The sequence below is a fragment of the Rhodamnia argentea genome, chromosome 4, assembly GCF_020921035.1.
Source record: "Rhodamnia argentea isolate NSW1041297 chromosome 4, ASM2092103v1, whole genome shotgun sequence".
NCBI lineage: Eukaryota > Viridiplantae > Streptophyta > Magnoliopsida > Myrtales > Myrtaceae > Rhodamnia > Rhodamnia argentea.
In genome coordinates, this window is record NC_063153.1 from 8,064,519 (window position 1) to 8,084,065 (window position 19,547).

At 40.2% G+C, this 19,547-nt stretch overlaps 4 protein-coding genes and 1 long non-coding RNA gene across 6 annotated transcripts in view; 2 read left to right on the plus strand and 3 right to left on the minus strand.

The window, feature by feature from the left end:
* Positions 1-939: 939 nt before the first annotated feature.
* LOC115736212 (putative glutathione peroxidase 7, chloroplastic) lies at positions 940-4,229 on the minus strand. Its single transcript, XM_030667784.2, has 6 exons — positions 3,805-4,229; positions 3,248-3,324; positions 3,106-3,167; positions 2,030-2,148; positions 1,776-1,943; positions 940-1,285 (listed from the first exon to the last, which is right to left on the minus strand). The coding sequence occupies exons 1-6, from the start codon at positions 4,087-4,089 to the stop codon at positions 1,256-1,258; spliced, it is 741 nt and encodes a 246-aa protein (XP_030523644.1). The 5' UTR covers positions 4,090-4,229; the 3' UTR covers positions 940-1,255.
* An 879-nt stretch (positions 4,230-5,108) lies between these two features.
* LOC125314704 lies at positions 5,109-12,513 on the minus strand. Its single transcript, XR_007198133.1, has 3 exons — positions 12,372-12,513; positions 6,594-6,597; positions 5,109-5,119 (listed from the first exon to the last, which is right to left on the minus strand). It is a non-coding gene; the product is annotated as an uncharacterized LOC125314704 (long non-coding RNA).
* Positions 8,337-13,096, plus strand: LOC115736084 (probable protein phosphatase 2C 60). Its single transcript, XM_030667604.2, has 11 exons — positions 8,337-8,692; positions 9,159-9,277; positions 9,382-9,445; positions 9,561-9,669; positions 10,652-10,805; positions 10,930-11,055; positions 11,327-11,450; positions 11,685-11,761; positions 11,979-12,031; positions 12,442-12,496; positions 12,578-13,096. The coding sequence occupies exons 2-11, from the start codon at positions 9,161-9,163 to the stop codon at positions 12,785-12,787; spliced, it is 1,089 nt and encodes a 362-aa protein (XP_030523464.1). The 5' UTR covers positions 8,337-8,692; positions 9,159-9,160; the 3' UTR covers positions 12,788-13,096.
* An 818-nt stretch (positions 13,097-13,914) lies between these two features.
* Positions 13,915-18,357, minus strand: LOC115736075 (transmembrane 9 superfamily member 8). Of its 2 annotated transcripts, none has more exons than XM_048277593.1 (7): positions 18,236-18,357; positions 16,364-16,528; positions 16,177-16,286; positions 15,979-16,087; positions 15,784-15,890; positions 15,532-15,688; positions 13,915-15,286 (listed from the first exon to the last, which is right to left on the minus strand). In XM_048277593.1, exons 1-7 carry the CDS (start codon positions 18,347-18,349, stop codon positions 14,129-14,131), a joined length of 1,920 nt encoding a protein of 639 aa, XP_048133550.1. In that variant the 5' UTR covers positions 18,350-18,357; the 3' UTR covers positions 13,915-14,128. The 2 variants fall into 2 exon arrangements, with proteins under 2 accessions (XP_048133550.1, XP_030523451.1); XM_030667591.2 differs by having other exon boundaries at positions 15,532-15,682; positions 15,778-15,890.
* LOC115736082 (3-hydroxyisobutyryl-CoA hydrolase-like protein 2, mitochondrial) overlaps positions 18,242-19,547 on the plus strand; it is a 29,497-nt gene continuing 28,191 nt past the window's right edge. Inside the window, exon 1 of the mRNA XM_030667596.2 lies at positions 18,242-18,363. The gene's annotated coding sequence lies outside the window, so the exon portion shown is untranslated. The remainder of the gene's footprint in view (positions 18,364-19,547) is intronic.

Consider the following 19,547-nt stretch of genomic DNA (forward strand, 5'->3'; position numbering starts at 1 on the left):
AACCGAATATTAATTCATATTGATTCTCTTATATAACATATTGCATATTGAAATGTAAAATAAATATCAAGAATCATCATAAGTCATTTTCGCCATTTATTATGAGGTTTCATCCAACTCTTTTGAGGGAGCGGATAACCAACACGAGCAACACCCTCGTTTTTACAAAGAAAATGCACTGCACTATCTTGCATTGGTGTGCGTTTTTTTTTTCCAGAAAATCAAATCTTAGTCTTAATTCATCCAAAACTTAAGAACGAGAGCTTGCTAAGTGTTCACGCTGGTTATTTTATCTTTTTCCAGAATTTTCTAAAACTAGACTAAGTATAAAATACATAAACCTACGCAAATCACAATCAATTAAATCAAGTGCACAATCAAGGAATCATGACATTGATTATTCGCATCATAAAACCCCGACGAAGCCCTAAGGACTTAGAAAAATGTGATTCAAGTTCAATTTCAAAGGTGCTTATGATTTTTCTAAAAAAGAACAAAATCTAGGAAATTTATGCCCAAATTTATGAAAATGAGATCAAACTAGCTTAATCTAGCTTCTTCTATTTTTACGGATTTTCTAAATTTTTTGTGATTTTTTAGAAATTTGCCAATTTTTTTCGAATTTTTTTATTTTTATTTTTATAAATAAGACCTCATTGTTCTATTTTAGGTTGAGGGAAAAGTGACTTCATTTTATTTTGTGATTTTCAAAAGTGATTCTTTTTTTTTCAGAACCAACTTTTTTTTGTTCTTATTTTTGCTCTGAAACTGATTCAAAAAACAGAATTAGAATCAGAATCATTTATATTACCAAATAAGGTTATCATCTTTTTCTGTTCCGGAGAACAGAATCAGATAATAGAATGATTGTCATGCAAGCCCTAAAACTTTTCGCCTTTCCCACGGTATCCTAATGTAAAATGAGATACTCTTACCCAAAGAAAAAGGTCCTTGGTTTGGAAGTTCAATCGCTAGACTAAATCCAGCTCTGTACATTTTCAGTCTCTATACCGAGTTTCACAAGCGGAAGTACATGCGTCATTGCTCCGTCCGGCTGTTATTGACCTTACAACAGTTCATATTTATACCATCTAACACCATTAAAGGCAACTGTAGATGAATGAACAACCTAACTCCAGTTGAGCACGTCCAAATGTCACAAATACATCATGCTAAGAAGTGCCACAGAACCTGTATTCCTAACTCGTTCAGTTTGTTTCCTCTTACACTGAGAGATCCAATCTCGGAAAAACAGTCAAGCAGCAAGAAGCTTCTGAATGTCCTTCTGCAAGAAGACTCGAGAACGTTAATAAAAAAAAAGAATTCTCCAACCTATATGCGGCTTGATGTTCAAAAGATTATATCACTTCTCAAATCTTTATGAGGCTTGATGTTCAATCTGATGTGCACAGAAGTCTTTCTTTTAATCACTTCTGGGATCAATGATCGTGACACATATAGACCTCCTTTCTGATGAAATGGGCGGAGTAAAAAATTCACTGTCAATGAATCAGCTGAATTAGTGCATTGAGAAAACACAGAAGTTACAATGAACATACAGCTCTCTCTGCCTCAGAAAGAGAAAATAAGGACCTGCATTCTCTGTCAGAACAGCAAGGTGAACAATCATAAAACCACACTGTAAATATTGTAATACAAACATCAAAAACTGTAACCATCTCCAAGCACTCATGAAAGCAAGTAATGACCAAACTTCAGAACAACGGTTACTTAGGCAACTCTCCGAACTCCATCAATAAGATTCAGAAACATACCTCTATTTGAAAAGGAGATGTTGTTGGAGGATATCTCTCCACAACTTTGCCATTTTTGTCAACCAGAAACTTCTCAAAGTTCCACTTGACCAGGTCACCCAGAAAACCTCCACCACTCGATTTCAAAAACTGATACACAGGAGCCGTGCCTGGTCCATTAACGTCAACCTGTTTCCAACAGAACTTGAGCTCAGTTATTCATTCCAGCCATCACTTATAGGCTAAAGTGGAAAGAATGCACGTGGAAGTCAAACCTTATCAAAAATCGGAAACTCTGCTTTAAACCTTGTACAAGCGAACTGCTTGATCTCAGGATTTGAACCAGGCTCCTGGCCACCAAATTGATTACAAGGAAAAGCCAGAATTTCAAAACCTGTGACATGGACAGCACGAGGTGTTTCCCATCAATTTCAAAGATATGTATAGTATCCGAGAGAGGTCTCAAGAATCTTTGCATCACAGCCAAGAAACAACCTTCCCTATCTTCCGTTAGAGCCAATAGGTCTGTGTGTGCGCGCGCGCATTGTAGGAAATGGGTCTGTCCTTTTGTCTCCCCCTCACTATCTCTCTCTCCACACATCTAAGCAAAGACGTATTTCGCTTTCTAAGAAGAAGATCTCTCTCTCTCTCTCTCTCTCTCACACACACACCCACACCCACACCCACACCCACACAGAGGAAGGATCTCTAACAGTGTCCTTTATGAATGTGCAAGATTACCAGAAAAAGATGTTTTTAACATGATTGGCAAAATATTTCACCTGAAAATGGACTCGAACAAGAACACCAATAGCGGTTAACTTGTATATTTGGTAAAAGATTCTCACAGAAAAACATAGCAAGGACAACTGATTTATAGCACACTGTTACACTCAACAGCAGCAAAGACCACTGTAAAACCCTTTTATCAATCTCTGCAAGACACGCTACCACAGACCAAACTAAACAAAACTTGCTTCAGAAGATTTAAATTATGGTCGGAGCCCATATCATTGAGAGAAACTGTAATTGAGAACCATAATGATTGACACAACCTGTTGCTAACAGACATTCAGCTCCATATTAGATGGTCTCAAGAACTTGAAGAAAACTTCTAATTGAATCTTTTGGCATCTAGGACACAAAACTCCAGCGCAATTGCACATTTGCAGATGAGTGTGAAAAGATACCGACATAATAAGGTGATTTAAAACCTTTGGCTGGATGATGATTATATTTACAGTTTTTACTAGCTTATGATTCCTACAAGTAGCTCCAACATAGCAGTCTAACTTCCAAACAGAGGAAGCTTTTAAGGAATTCTATAACTCTCCTCAAAATTTCATCTCACCTTGAGTCTTGTACTTCTCATATATGTGCGAGAGCTCCTTGTAGTTTGATGTCGTCAAACCACTAAATCATAAGAAAATTCTTCAATGAGACTGTGCATTTAATAAATTAAAACAGACAATTGACAGCAACAAAGTAATTACCATTTTGAAGCAACGTTCACGATTAATAAGACCTTTCCCTTGAATTTGCTCAATGAAACATCATTCCTATCAATGTCCTGAACCATCAAGAAAGATGTGTGCAGCAATTAGCAATTATCATGAATAAAGCAGCTTTACAAGAAACTCAGTATATAAACGAATCTTAGTTCTAAGGATTTGCATACCTTGGAGAATTTGCAAACGAGTTCAATTCATGCACAAAAATCAAATAAGAGACCTCAACTTCAGCTTAATTTCTTTCAGTCCATATTGAAAGAACCGAGATTTACTAGCTAAAATATGCTTCCTCGTCATCGAAAAGAAACAACAAAACAGAGAAGATGCAAAAGCAGTGCGGCGGCTGAGACAATTAGGATATATTCTTTTCTAATTCTCAAAGTAGATTGGGCAAGTCAAGATGATTGCTTTATCCTACAGAGAAACATAGAAAATGAAAACGTCGAATTTAAGTGAAATTACCAAACTCCCTAATGGCCAACGGAAGCAAACGTCGTTAAAAACGAATTTCAGGTATACCCAGAAGAGAAATCCGATACCTTCACAGTGAAATCGTAGAGGGTCTTCTCAGTGGCGGCTCTAGCATAAACACCGGACGAGCCAGAACTGAAGCCAAGTCGCGACGAACTTGGAAGGGATAACGACAACCCATTGACGAAAAAAGCCGATTTACAGGAACCAAGCGAGGATCTTGTCGACGACGGCATGAGAAAAGCGGCTGGAGACCAAAAAGAGGTCGAAAAGGAGGAGTTCCGATTCGTCCTGGCCTGATGGAAGCCATTTGAAGGAGTGGAGAAAGCAGCTGAGAAAGGGGTCGAAGCCATTTTTGGAGGGTGATTGTGGGGAATGGAGCTTTCGTGAGGCAAGGTTGGAAGTTGCAGAGAGATCGATTCAGTCGGGGGAAGAAGCCGCAAAAAAAAAAAATGGCAAACTGCAAGTGAAGAGGGCTCTCTGGAGTTTGTGGAATTTGGGCAGTGGGAGTTGTTGCTCCACGTGGGCCATTTTTTCACACTACTCCTATAAAGTGGTGGTTTTTTTTTTTTTTCCCTTTGTACGGGAAAATGGTGTTTTTCCATTGGTCCACGTGGATATTTCGTCAGCCGACTTTTCAATTTTAGTCTTTTTTTTTTTTTTTGTTATGAATCTTGTTAACTTAATATTTCAGCTCTTAATGTAATGACTATAAATACTATAAAAGAGATTACTTATTGAAATTCACAAACTTTTTTTTTACTCGGGCGTTTTTACAAAATTCTCTACTTTTTCCTTTCTTATCCATTTCTCTCCGAGTCTCACCCATCATCGGAAAAAAGGGGAAAAAGAAAAAAAGTTTGTTTTGGTTCATTCCACTGTAATGGTGATATCTGCAACAACAAAATAAGAGAACAATAGCTTGGGAATAGGTACCTGATTCGATTCGCTTAGCAAGAAGCAGGCCTACGCCCGAAAACCCTTTTTTTAAAACATTTCGGTAATAATTGGGAGTAGAAACCAAAATAATGAAGCGGAGCACATTGAGCCATCTTCTTATTAGCAAGAGTCATGCCATGTGATCGTTTTTTACGAGATCGCTCCTTTCAATATTGGGATGATGGAGAGATTGTGCTATTCTAGCATTTCTTTTTATTCTTGTCCGGGAGGTTGGAGAAAAGAGTTCAAAGTTTGTCAAAATAATCAAAGAGGAAAGTGAAAGCGACTTGCCATGTAAAAAGACATCAATCCATATCTACTAATCATATGGTTAGCAATTGTTAATAGTAGGAGAAATCTAATCAACAATTATTGATATCTCACATAATTTCTTGTTTTCCTCGAGAAAACACAATTCCGGGTCTATCCAAAATTGGTGATCATCTGATGTCCTCAGACAATTTTCATGCACCTAATCTTGGGGCCAGGCCCATCATGGGCAGCCCAACCCGGTCGAAGTTCAACGATTTTGTCAATGGATATGTCATAAGTGGGCATGGAACGAGTTTCTAAAGCTGCCCCAGAAAGAACCGTGTATCAGTGAACAGATTCATCAGGCTTGGACCTTTGAAGATGAACCCTACTGTCTGGCTGCACCAGATGTTGACGAGTCTTCTTCTGATACACTCTTTTCCTGGTGGAAACCTATGTACTGAATATGCCCATGCGAGTGTCTAGATTTACCCCTGAGTCCTTTAAGTTGGGATGATGAGAGTTTAATATGTGCTGAAGGGACCATAGTCGGCAATAAGATCCGTGTGTACCTCTCAGCTATCTCTCATTCTCACCGATTTAAGCCACTTCCGGGGACTTAATGATTATGCGATGCCACCTTTATTGGGTGATCTTTTCCATATATTTTGTAGCAGATAAGATTAAAGAAGAGATCGACAGACTCGTTTCTAGTGATCTGACTAATACAAGTGGATCGCTGATCATTGTGTTGGGAGTCCGCTCTATTCTCTAGTTGTCCTGTTCTTATTAAAAGGTTGATTGTGAGCTAAGCTGCAGCATTCAGATAAGATAATTACTGGGACTCCCAACTTTTATAAGTTTTGGTTTCCCTAAAGCTGAAAACGTTTCTGGTACCTTCCCCTCGTGGTCAACGTATCTTTTAATCTAACTATTGCAGCAAAGAAGAGTGGCATAAGCGATCACCACTCAGCCAAAATTTAATTGATCAGTTCAAAATTTTGGCCTAAACCTTATTAAGGATGTCTCTGATATAGATATTGGATGTGCGTGTACCGTGCAATTGCTCATTGAAATGTTACGTTCTCGACCCGGCTAAAACTCGAACACCGATTAATTAGCTCCGTCGAGCTTACAAATTCTCTCTTGACTTCAACAAAATTGTACAAATTCATGAAAAAGTTGGACTGAATCTTTCTTGCAAAGAAGCGTCTTGCCAGAATCACTTGCTCCTCTTTCTCAAACCTTTTTCATGAATTTTCACCTTTCTTCTAGCTCTTGAAGTTAAATCCCGGGTGCCCATATGCTCCAAGTGACCTGCACCTGAACCTGCACTTTCTGAGCATTTTCCTTGTTAGGAGACAAGTCCATTTGGGTTGATTCATCAGCACATAGGAATTGCCCGAATGTCCTATGATCCTACATATGACTTTTCCACAGGGGCTCCATGCTCAGGCCGTACATTTGGTTTGACCTTAAATAGTAGTCTGAGCACACAGAATAGGAGTGATCCTTGGATTCTCTCTCTTCACTCTCTCTCTCTCTCTCTCTCTCTCTCTCTATCATACCACTTCATGTCTGTTTTTGCTATGCCTACGAAGTTGAAGTCTCACCTAACTAGTACCAAATTATTAATGACTTCTTTTGGGAGCTGATAACTCTCAACGTCACTCTTTTGGGCCTTTGTGTGTTCTCTGCAATGCAAAAAAGATATTGTTCACGTTATTGAGCAGTTGCATTTACAGATGCAACCCCTTGATCTCTGCCCCCCCCATAAAAAGTCAACCACCTTTAATGCCATACCTCCCAAAAAATTAACCATATCCCTGCACCGTGGAGGTTTTACCAATCCAAAACTGGTGACCACACCAACAATTCATTGTCACTGCAAGTTGAAGCAGTTTGCTTAAATTGAAGACTGGTCCACCCATCCTGTTTCTTGTATTGGAGGCTGCCAGTGATGGGCCCTGTTGGGTTGCCTTGTCCCCAATGCGTTTGTTACTCGCAAATGGACGGAAGAATTTGGAAGGGCAGTGGACAAAAGTGGAATCTGGTAAGGCAGTAATGGTTGGTTGTGAGGTGTGAGCCCAGATTTATCTCCTGAAGTACACGGAAAGTCAGAAAAAGATGCTGAAAAGGACTGCTTTCTTGAAAATTCGAGAGAGAAAGAGAGAGAGAGAGAGAGAGAGAGCGCTTAAGAAGCAAAACCCATTGCTTCAAGATAATCTGCGGGCGCGGACATTCCTTGTTTTCTGCTGCTGGCAAGGTTTTCACAAGGATGAACTCTGGTCCACGAGTAAACTCTATCGTACTGCAACTGATGCATTAGTCTTCTCCCATTGATTGACCGCGAATTCCATTGTCAAGAAGTATATCCACGGCTTTCCAAGGGTGAAGCGGAATATAGCTATTACGCCAAAACTACGCGTAAAGAACCGACCAGACTGATCTGACAACCAATAAGAAATCTAAAAAAAATAGAAGTAGTAGTTATTTTAAAATTGATTTACAAGGTTAATATGGTTATAAATGCATTTCTTCAGACTTTAAATATGACCGATTAACAATATACCTAGGCTATTAATTAAACTGACTACTTTTATCAACCGTTAATACCATTAAAAATTTCAAACGGGTATCCTATGACACATTCACTCCAAAGTAATTTTTGGTCTCATGAAAAATTTCAAACCGGTACTCTCACGACACATTCACCCCAAATTGATCTTTCTCTAAAAGAAAATCTCGAACCCAGTACCTCGATCCAAATCTACCCTCTATTAAAATACATATGAGTCTAACGCACGTGGGTTATCCATGTCGGACTCATCATTCTCCATGCTAGACCCGTCTTGCAATTGTTTGCCACATGAATCACATATGTCTGTAATAATGTCGATTTTGAATACTTTTGCGAGATGAAAATTAATTTACAATCATGCAAAGTTAGTTTAAAACACACGTGTCATTGAGATATCCATTTGGGATTTTTTTCAAGGTATATCAACATTTTTATGAATGTTCCAAATATGAAAAATGAGGCCTAATGCGCCAATGAAACGTCGCACGAGTTGGTAAAATGCTTGGGCCTTAGACAACTAAAGCGATATGGTTTCGGGTTCGACTCTCAACGATCACGTCTTGAGAGACTTGTCCGGTAGTATTAGTAAAAAATTATCATTAACTCGAAAAATAGTTCATTATATATAGGAAACCTCGGTTGGGGCCTAATGAATTAAAGAGGACAAATTTAGAAATAAAAAGTAAAGAACGGATAGATCAAAGGAGAAAAAAAATCTGAAAGTGGATAGGTTCAATGGCCAGAAAATTCCGACCAAAAAAAAAGGAGGGGCCAGAAAATAAAGTAATCTTTCTACGTGTCGCTTTACTGTGTGACACAGTGGAGAGAGAGAGTCTCCTTCGTGTTCGCTAGCACACGTCTCGAAGTTGATTAACAGTCCCCCGCTCATTACCAGACAAAAAAGGACAGAATTCATCTCCTTCCATCTTCTTCCAACTGGGTCTTCTCACCTTCCATGGCGCTTTGCTAAAGTTTTCTCCTTTTGGCTCCTCTCTCTCTGTCTCTCTCTCGCCCCATCTCGCCCCACCTCAATTCTTCTCCGTTGAATCTTCGAGAAGTTCGTCGAGAAATTCCTCTGCTTTCTCGGCCAAATCGCGGAAAGTTCGCCTCCCCCATCTCGTTTACGTCCCACTCCGAGTTTTGCTCTGGACTTCTCGGCGCTGTACGGAGCTCGATCAAAGCGTGTAAGTCAAGCGGGCGCCGTACAGGAGGCCTTAATCTCTGCTTCTGTGTCGGTGACTAGTATGATCTCGCGTGGCTTTTGCCTGATACGATCTCTCCGTTTTCCCTGAGTGGGGAATAATACGTGGGTCTGGTGCAGGGTACTTCTGGGTTTTGCTCTGTTGTATGAGGATTTGACTTTTTCTCTTGTTCTTTCATGTGTCCATTTCAAGCGTTCGTGCTCGGTGACGAGCTCTGTTTCGAGCATCGCATTTCACAAATTGTGTAGAGAGTTATACTTTATTGTGCCTTATCTTTTAGCAAGAGAAACTTTTTTCGGTGAACTTTCTTTGTGGCTTGGTATTGAATGATGTGAACTTTGGAGTTTTGAACCATAGAAAGAGGTCCTGGTTGCTGCCAATATTATACTTAGTCTGCGAAAGTGACAATTTACGACCCCCTGATGTGTTAAATTTGGGTGAAATGCAGAGATGGGAGTATACTTGAGCACTCCCAAGACTGAGAAATTCTCGGAAGATGGCGAGAGTGACCGGCTCAGATATGGTTTATCGTCAATGCAAGGGTGGCGTGCCACTATGGAAGATGCTGTGAGTGCATCGTTTGGCGTTTGGCCTTTGAGATTACTGTATGACATTCAGGGCTGTTGCCGTTACTGATGTTGCTTAGTTCCTACTACTGTATGTGTTGCTAGCATGCTGCCTATCCCAATATGGACTCTTCCACCTCGTTCTTTGGTGTTTATGATGGCCACGGAGGTAACAACGTGCTTTTGGTATACTCTCAATATCAGTAACTTTCCTGAATTCTCTCTTTCTCTTGGTCAGCAAGATGGATAGTTACATGAAAGCTACAATCTTCTCTCACTTGCAGGTAAGGTGGTTGCCAAGTTTTGTGCCAAATTTCTTCACCAGCAAGTTTTGAAGGACGAGGCTTATTCGGCTGGAGACATTAGAACTTCTGTTCAAAAGGCATTTTTCAGGTTGCTGCTCAATGATGTTTGAGTTTCAATGCATTGTTGTTCATATTTCCGCTTTTTCGCCAGGTTTTTGCATATATGGTTTATTGAGTTTTAGTATGTGGTTACTGCTTGTGTGACTTTGATCTCTAGTGCGAGAATGCTTTGTTATGGATAGGGTGTAGAATATGTATGGCTGAATCTGTTAGGTCCCAAAAGTCAACACATGAAATGGTGTTACACGGTATCCTATTCTATCATGTCATTCTTGTATTGTAATAACTATTAACAAGTCAAAAGACAAAATGGGTTGCTGCTTCAAATGACAGAACTTCAAAATCTAGCTTTTTGTTGCCCTTGTTAAGTATTTGTTTAACTTGAGAATAGTCTGATGCTAAAAAATAACGAAAAAAAAAAAAAACAGTTGTATAAATTAGAGCAGAATCTGTGTCAAGATATTGTAGTGCTGCCTCTTATATGTAAGTTGAGTGTGACATGTAAAATACTGAATGTGGACATGATCATGTCAAAGGAACAATGGAGGAATAGAGTGAAAGACAAAATTATTACAAGACGGAGTGTGGCGGTGTGAACACTCAACCTATACTCAGATATCATGATATGCAGCGATTTCTAAAATCTTAAATTCTGAAGAAACGGGTATTGTAAATCAAGTATATCCATTATCAGACTGAATGGTCGACATGACCATCAACCAAAGTTTCTGACCAAAAATGGGTGGACAACTTCAAAGCTTTTTCTGGAATAATGTTGGATCACATTATGTTTGGTTTGATGATCAAAGTTCGCTAAGTAGAGCTTCTGTACTGCAGAAAATGTCTGATGAATCATATTATGTTGAGATCTGCAAGACAGAGTTTGAAGTATAAGAGACTACTGGAATATTAGTTCTGCTGCATTTATTTATCTGAGACAGACTCACATGCATAGTTTTGTTGACATTTTATGGTTCAAAACTGGGATTTTTTTGCTGCTTCTTTTGCAGAATGGATGAGATGATGCGTGGCCAAAGAGGGTGGAGGGAGCTAGCTGTTCTTGGGGACAAAATAAACAAGTTCTCCGGTATGATAGAAGGGCTAATATGGTCTCCAAGGGGTGGTGACACTAACGGCCGGATTGATGATTGGGCTTTTGAGGATGTAGGTGCAGCAAGCCATACAGAGATAGTTCCTCTTATTATCATTGTAGTCCCGGTTGTTACTTAAATTTCTATCAATATTTCATAGCTGTGATACAGACATTGTCCTTTTGGCATTTTGTCAGGGGCCTCATTCTGATTTTACTGGACCAACTTCTGGGAGTACAGCCTGTGTTGCAATCGTTAGAAACAACCAGCTTCTTGTTGCAAATGCTGGTGATTCTCGGTGTGTCATATCTAGGAAGGGTCAGGTAGGATGCCAAATCCACTACTCAAAACCTTTCTTGTATTTATTGGAAAAGGTCGTCATGCAATTGCTTTCTTTTTTTTTGAGTATCCATTATCTTCGATTGATATTTTAAAGATGATGTTTAATTTCTGCACCATGGATGACTAAGGACACTGTATAAATTGAAATCTGATGTTGTGGTCAAGATATTCTGATTGGTAGACGTAGTATGTCTCCTGTATTTCTGGATAGAGGTATGACGTAACATTTTATCCTGGATTCTCCTTGATAAGGCGTACAATCTTTCTCGAGACCATAAACCTGATTTGGAGGCTGAAAAAGAGAGGATTATAAAAGCCGGTGGTTTCATCCATGCTGGACGGGTTAATGGAAGTTTGAATCTTGCTAGGGCTATAGGTACTTCCTTTCTCCTTGGGATTTTTTTATGTTGCATGTTTATAATGTGAATGTTGTGGATTTTATTCTAGATTCCATTTTTGTCTTGTCATTTTTATTGTTTCGCATTGTTGGTGTGATTGGCAAATTTGAAATTTCGCATTGACAGTGGAATTTATCGCACAGCATATGGCATTGATAAACACCAGCCTGCAATTTTAGTATTTTGAGCATAGCAGTTTCCACATATTGCAGGTGACATGGAATTCAAGCAGAACAAATTTTTGCCTGTCGAGAAGCAAATTGTAACTGCCAACCCAGATATAAATACTGTATGTATAGTTCCAAAGATCACTCTTTTGTTTTCTTGGTACATTATTGCAAAAGTGATAGTTGTGGAGATTTCCTGATCTAGAGTTCCTTCGATCCTTGTTATGATTTAGTGTTTAACTAGGATTTTGGTGTGGCTGTGCCTCATTTTAGTCCTTAATTATTGGATTTATATTAGGTGCCACTTCTAATCCTTCCGTTTTACTGTTTCATCTTTAGGTGGAGCTTTGTGACGACGACGAGTTCATCGTGCTGGCATGTGATGGAATCTGGTATATCTCGATATTCTTCATGTCTTGCTTAACTAACGTAAAGGCAGAAGATTTTGCCATATACAGTAGTTTGTGCATTGTATTCGGTGATTACTTACTTTTCCACCCATTTCCATTTTTAAGAGATCCAAGACTGTGTGTGCCTGAATGGAATAGGACGTGCTTGATATGAGGTCTGCATTGATTAAACCGAAAAACTTCTATGATACAATTCAAGGAAGGGTCCATGAGTATCATGCTTCACATGTAAATCTCAAGGTTATCTGATTCTGTGTAGATGATGCTTTTGTAAACACAGTTATTTTGCGCTCGTGTCATTAGATTGATTCTTTTACAACACTGGCATATGAGATGCAGTCATCGGCATCTGGAAAAGAGATGGTCATGTGATTTTCTTCACTTTGGTTTAGGGATTGCATGTCGAGCCAGCAGCTAGTGGATTTCATACATGACCAGCTGAAGTCGGTAAGTTGTTTATGCTCGTATAGATGTTTGTCTGAGGGCGGCATGATCCTGCATCTTCATTTCAGTCGACGTTCAATGCAGGAATCCAAGCTGTCTGCGGTGTGCGAGAGAGTTCTGGATAGATGTTTGGCACCATCCACTGTAACTGGTGAGGGATGCGACAACATGACCATGATCTTGGTCCAGTTCAAGAAACCCATCCAATCCTCCATGCCCGCCGAGGAGCAATCCCCACCTCAGCCTACCGATGCAGAGTCAAAACCAGAGAACAATGGGTCCGGACCTGAGTAAACTTGACGCAAGCTGGTGTTCATGCACGGGGTTTACAGTTCGGGATCTCTCCCTAGAGGGTGCTGATTTCTTGAGAATATATAATGTTTATTTCTTTTTTCCTCGTTTTTTGGCTCATGTAAATTTATTGTAGCAGTAGAGAAGATTTGCACGAGATGGAAGCGTGACATAGTGCAATCAAGTTTGTCTTGACTATTTTCTGCGTGTGATGAGTGATTGGAAAAGAGACCTTGGACAAGGTTTGGCTGCTTGTAGTTGCGACTGTTGTTTTGACATTTGCACTTCGTTTATTGGATGGCAGGTTGGGAATTTGGCTCGGATTTGCTAGGTACCAAAACATGCTTTAAAGTAAAGGAGAACATGGAGAAGTGCAGCTACCTTGGGCAATCTCTAAGCTTCATCGCTTGAGTTTTGCAAGCGCAAAATTTACCATTGGAAAAACGCATATTAAGATGCGTAGTTCTTTCAACTTGAAAGATGTTACTTCCATTATGAAATGTCACCAAAATGCCTTTGGTATCTGACAACTAAGGACAATTAAGGGCGGCACCAACGGTATTGACTGTACTCGGCTCGAGCTAAATTTGGAGGATGCTAGGCTCAAGCATAAGCTTTAGTTCAGTTCTAACTCCAATTGCATGTAAATCTCAGTTTCTTACTCTTAAGCTACTCTCGGAACACCAACAGCACAATTAGAGCAGAACATGAGAGAACCACTGTATATGCCCACAACGGTTGTAGATATACATTAGAATATGCAGCTACATAAACTTCATATTAGGCTCGTGGGCCTTCGAAGGCCTAGTATGCTTCCAAGCTTAAGCTTTACTCTTAGCTATACTCCGACGTAGCTCGAGAGCCGCACGACCCGATTGCACCCTCCCAAGCTTAAGCTTCACATGAGCTGAATTAATTAATGAACATCTAAATTATGCAAAATCATGGTAACAAGATCGGCTAATTCTACCAACAAGCACTTCATCGATAAAAGAAAAAAAACAAAAACAAAAGTTCATCGGAACTAGGCCTCAAAAACCATAGGAAGCTTTCAAGAGCATCTACGTTATCAAGCAGCATGTAGATACAAGTATCAACTTCAACCAGCCAAGCACGAACATCGAACATCAAAGACAAGGAGCTTCAGAAGGGTATACCACTTTGACATGAGGATTTTGGAATCACTATAACAAAAATCGTAGTTCTGCCGACATACAAAATTGAAAACATAAGAATACATATGAATGATCTGAAGACGCTTTAAATCTGAGAGATCGGAACAGTCGCAATGTTTTCATTCTTTTAAGGGAAGAAGCTAACCAGCACGTGCTCATTGCATTGTGATCAGTCGATCTTCACTGATGAGTAAATGAGCCTCGTGAACCAAAAGCAAGCATAGAAGCCAATGGTACCGGTCAGCACGAAAAATGCATAGGAGACGATCAGCATGTAGCCAAAGTACAACGCCCCAGAAACTAGCTTCGTGATCTCGAGCTTTGTGAAGAAGTAAAATGTGGCATAGAGGAAAAGGTACAAGGCCGAGGATCCAGCTGTGAGGTAAGATCTCCACCACCAAAGATAGTCCTCGCTGCACAACTGGAAGTAGCAGAGCACAATCGTAATCTCAGCACAAGTGACGATCAAGATAATGAAGACCAGGAAGAGGAAACCGAAGATGTAGTAGAACTGGTTCAGCCAGATTGAAGTGAGGATGAAGAAGAGTTCTATGAAGACAGCTCCAAATGGAAGGATTCCACCAATCAAGATTGAGAAGGCCGGATTCATGTACCAAGCCTGCTCTGGAATCTGCCTGGGAATTTTATTCGTTTTGACAGGATCCTCAATGGCCGGCTTCTTGAATCCAATGTAGCTACCCACAAAAACAAGTGGGACTGAAATTCCAAACCACAAGAATACCAAAGCGAACATGGTACCAAATGGCACTGCCCCAGAAGACTTCTGGCCCCATATAAGAGCATTCAAGACGAAGAAAATGGCAAAGACGATTGCAGGGAACAAAATTGCAGTCCGCAGAGCTATTCTCTTCCACTCAGTTCCTTTGAACATTTTGTACAGACGAGTAGAAGCGTATCCAGCAAAGAGACCCATGAATACCCAAAGCAAGAGCATGGCTGTCATGAGACCACCCCGGTTTGAAGGGGAGAGGAACCCGAGGATGGCAAAGATCATCGTTACGAGAATCATGCCGAAAAACTGAACACCCGTTCCTACATAGATACACAGTAGATCTGAGTTGGAAGGGGGTCTGAAAACATCACCATGGACCAGCTTCCATCCAGTCTCTTCCTGGGCTTCTTCCTGAGTCTCAAGCTCATTGTACTTGGAAATGTCGCGGTATAGTGTCCGCAGCATTATCATAGCCACCATTCCAGAGAGAAATAGGACAATCATCAGAGAATTAACGATCGAAAACCAGTGAATCTGGTCATCACTCATCAAAAGATAGGTATCCCACCGAGAAGCCCACTTCACATCGCTCTCCTGAAAGACAAATGAAGGAGAGAGGAGTTACTCTAATGAGATAACGAGTCAGCAAAGAGACAACTCTCATCTAGAAGATTTATTTGAAGGTAACTACAAAAAAATGTCAAAAAGTGCTTCAGCTAATGAAAAGACTTTTCACAGGATGGATACAGTTTATATGAATGAAACTGACGAAAATCAGCAATGCCCAAAATTCATCAGCATATCACAGAAAAGGTTACCATTGAAGCAAGGAAGCTCACCTGGAACTCAACATCATATGTGAATATAATTTCCTTTTTCTCCTCAACCTCTTGAGGAGAGTTTGAGTTCACTACTGTGTGCTTCGCGTGGGGATCGCACGTCGTTAGCCGACTATTTTCATTCCATGTCCCTTCATATTCATGCTTAACACTATATTCACGAAATCATAATCAAACATATCAGGTCTGCTAGAAGCGGAGGAGGATGTAGCAAATAGTAAAATTTGCAAAGCAAGCAAAACCAACCTAAAGGGTTTGACCTCAAAACCCACAATTCTTCCTAAGTCAGTCTCCGCATCTCTGTGATACTTGACAGTAAATGCCAAATGGTTGTGGATGAAATGCTTCTCCTCTTTGCTCTGTGCATAATAAAGTAAAAAAACTTATCATGGAATGTAAAAAATAATAGCAAAGAGGAGAAGTTTGTTCTGTTATGAGATAACATACCCCAGAATAATGGCCTTTAAGCCCAACATGAAAACCAAGTTGATATACAGGAGTAGAGTCCTGATCTGATCTCCGTAAGGGAACGACAACAGGAAGGTTGTCAAGAATCCTGTCATTAAGCACATCAAGAAAATTGAATTGAGCAATGTACACTAGAAAATAACAGAAGCTAGACTGGTCCAAAAGCATGTTCCTTACATATTGACCCGATACTCATCAGCAATCTTTTCTTTCAAATCCTTTGTTTCCTTTGCATTAGGGGTTATCCGGCAGAGAATTTTGCACATCTTAGGATCCCGCATCTTAAACTGCGGAAATCAATTAGGTAATTAGCAAAATAAAAAATTTGTTCTCAAGATAAAAGGTTGCGAATACCAAAACTAACCTCATAAGGAGAGTTCTCAATACGGTCCCCACGTAGTACTTCGCCAAGATTCTCTGCACTGTCCAATATCTTTTTGGGGGGGCAAAATGGTAGAGAATAAAAGGAATAAGGAAGCTGCGTCTTAATAGATGTCAGCTTGTTCACTTTAACCTTCAGCGGATGTCCCTGCATTTAAGAATGTGACAAACGAAAAGTCAACATGGGATTATGTCCAAGTAAAACCCTCATATATCAGAATGCACATTAAAAAAGCACAAAATAACATAGGCACAGATATTCACAGCTCAAAAAAGGATACATAGCACACCAAGACAATCATGGCAAGTGGGAACAGACACAGTTTCAACAAAATTTTAGATAGAAAATACCATCACTACTCATCTTTGAAAAATGACTTAAGTTTGACATATAATGCAAGTACAACAAAAAATAAATGTTCAAATGACATAAGGAAAAACAAATGATGAAACTCAGTCTATAAGTGGCATGCTAAAAGGAGAGCTCGACAACCAAAATATCCACCAAACAAAATGGGTTGATTGCTATACATTGGCCATGCATCCAAAATATGTCACAACACAGCGAACCAAAGAGAGGAGTTTCATGAATTGATATATTCCTTCCAAATCAAGTCTCGAACCAGTGATCATCGTGTTTTAAGAACCGAGAATTAGGTAAATAGATTCTGCAATTCTTAACACCTACGCCATTTATTGAAGCTTGTCTTTCATTCTTACTACAAAGTCTAGCTCGATCATGAGTCTTCCATGGGCAGCGCATGCAATGTATTTCTCAGTTTTCACGTTAACTGCTATCATCATCTCACTGCCAAACACCACATAAGTCATAGTAATTTTCTCTTAGTTCTATGGCTGAAATTTACATATCTAAAGCTAAGTTGTCTACATCTCCAAATCTTGCTTCCTCACTTGCCAGATCTAGAAATGCAGACTTACAACACATTAGGAAACATCCAAGATATGCCTAACATAAAAGAAATAAAATGCATCAAGTGCTACAGCTTATTCGCACGCCATATAAATTCAACTACACAGCCATAACACTCGTGAGCACATACTTCTTGCGCAAACCCAACAATAATAGTTCCGAAAGGCTAAGATCTAGCTATTCAAATGAATATTTGATCCCAACTAACTACATCACAAGCCCACCTCCCAATCTCAGGATTAGTCTGCACAGCCACAAGATGACACTCCCATCCCCACACCAAGTTACTCTAGAGCTCAACAGCAGTGACCTAAAAATCAGGAATTGGAGATTCTACTAAAGTAAACAGGTATAGCCATTCCCACAACTTCATCCTAGAGGCTCTCTATTGGTCAAGACACCAACGCAACGTCATTTCACATTTCCCGTGAAGCTAGCAATCTCTACTGCCGAATTCCTTCCATCAAGAGTGTCGGCAGCCAAAAAGCATCGGACAAACCAAGAAAACCAGAACTCAGGTAAAACCAATCGAGCACCGTTTCACGTTTCGACATGCAAAAAAACAGAAAAAGAAAAATCGCCACATCACCACGCGAACGAAAATCTCAAATCCCTAACGCTCTCAGCTTCCTCGACCGCAAAATCAAAAATCAGATCCGGTACACGACACGATCACAGGCGAGAACCGAAGTCACAAATCAACCAGATCCAACAAGCAAGCACAGATCGAGCCGCTTCTCGAAGCACCCCCCCGCCCTCTCTCTCCCGGTCACACACTGACGAACACATCGCCGCCGGACACGCGCACGCAGGCACACTCTCATCCGGAAAAACCTAAAATCGCATCCCGGCGGAAAGAACTAGCATGAAGCGAGCGCAGCAGAGGGCCAAAAGCCGAGGCGCAGATTGCGAGCCGGAACTGACCTTCTCGAAGTCCTCCGGAGCGACGCCGGGGAGGTAGAAGGAGCGAGCGCCATGGATCAGGAAGAGGAGGAGGATTAGAGCGCGGAACGAGAGAGATCTCCTCAGAGAATCCATGGAGAGCGAGCGAGGGGAGAGGAACAGTGAGATGGAAGAAATGAGGGAGCTTCAGATCTAGACGAGCTATCGGCCTTCGCGATCGATTATAAGCGTCAAAGGTTGTGTGGAATCCAAGCGAGCGAGCGAGCGAGCTAGAGAGAGAGAGAGAGAGAGAGAAAGGGCCCAACTGGTGAAATTTCTTTCTTCTTTTTTTTCACTCTTTTCTTGCCTTATTTCTGGTAATTCCAAAATATACGGAATTCGTACCTAGATTTTTAATTTGTGAAGTTTATAGTGTGCATTTCCCATCGATTTTTCAATTGCGATTCAGCCCCGAAATTAGATTTACGAATATTGGTGCTCATATCACCTAAATTAATATCTTATCTATCGACTCCCGCCTTCTCTGAAAATATAGCTTCAAGATTTTTATTATGTACTAAAAATTCAACCCGTCAAAAAAAAATAAAATGGCGAATCACGAAATGATTCCACTTTAACATGGGAGCTAATGGACTCGGGTTGATTTTGACAAACCGGGTCGAAATCTTGTGATGTTAGACCGAATAGGTACATAAATGCACGAGAAGGGAAGTTAGTGGATCAATATGGTAATGGAGATGAGATGAACCCTTTTTTCAATTTTCTAGATTTTGGTGGGGCATGATTGATTCTCAGTCCGGTTCTTGGAAGGTCCAACGGAATCCAATGGATTATTATTAATGGTGAGCAACACGAACTTTAATTTCAATGTATCAATAAAAATTAGGTTTACATTCAATAAAAAAAAAATCGATAGATTAGCAAGTTCATTAAGAAATAAAATATAAATAAAAAATAATCAATCTGATCGGGGAATTGAACAAAAAATTACCAATTTCAATTTTATGTAACATTTCGACCAAAAAAGGAAATTATGGAATCGAAAATCGGACCGACACTCTCGGGATCTAGACCGAACCTGCTGATTCGATATGAATCGAGACTTTTTTTAATTCGGCCGGTCGGTCCGTCTTACTCACGCCGAAATTTTGATCTAACAAAGGTAGGAGCATGCGAGTGCATATACGCTTTTCGTCTATCCTCTCCCTAGTCCTTTTTTGGCCAGCTGGGTCTATGCCAATGGACGAGCCTTCCACACGCACGGAATGTAAGATGCATCACATCGTGTAAGACAAAATGTGAAGAGGCCCACTTCCCATGTATATAATAAACA

Coding starts and splice junctions, on each gene's coding strand:
- LOC115736212 (XM_030667784.2), bottom strand. CDS start 4,089: ATGGCTTCGACCCCTTTCTCAGCTGCTTTCTCCACTCCTTCAAATGGC. Junction 1,944..2,029: donor AGTTTCCGATTTTTGATAAG/GTTTGACTTCCA, acceptor TGTTGGAAACAG/GTTGACGTTAATGGACCAGG. Junction 1,286..1,775: donor CATCTCCTTTTCAAATAGAG/GTATGTTTCTGA, acceptor GTCTTCTTGCAG/AAGGACATTCAGAAGCTTCT.
- LOC115736075 (XM_048277593.1), bottom strand. CDS start 18,349: ATGGATTCTCTGAGGAGATCTCTCTCGTTCCGCGCTCTAATCCTCCTC. Junction 15,891..15,978: donor TTAAAGGCCATTATTCTGGG/GTATGTTATCTC, acceptor TATTATGCACAG/AGCAAAGAGGAGAAGCATTT. Junction 15,287..15,531: donor CATATGATGTTGAGTTCCAG/GTGAGCTTCCTT, acceptor TTTGTCTTTCAG/GAGAGCGATGTGAAGTGGGC.
- LOC115736084 (XM_030667604.2), top strand. CDS start 9,161: ATGGGAGTATACTTGAGCACTCCCAAGACTGAGAAATTCTCGGAAGAT. Junction 9,278..9,381: donor GTGCCACTATGGAAGATGCT/GTGAGTGCATCG, acceptor ATGTGTTGCTAG/CATGCTGCCTATCCCAATAT. Junction 11,762..11,978: donor CCAACCCAGATATAAATACT/GTATGTATAGTT, acceptor TTTCATCTTTAG/GTGGAGCTTTGTGACGACGA.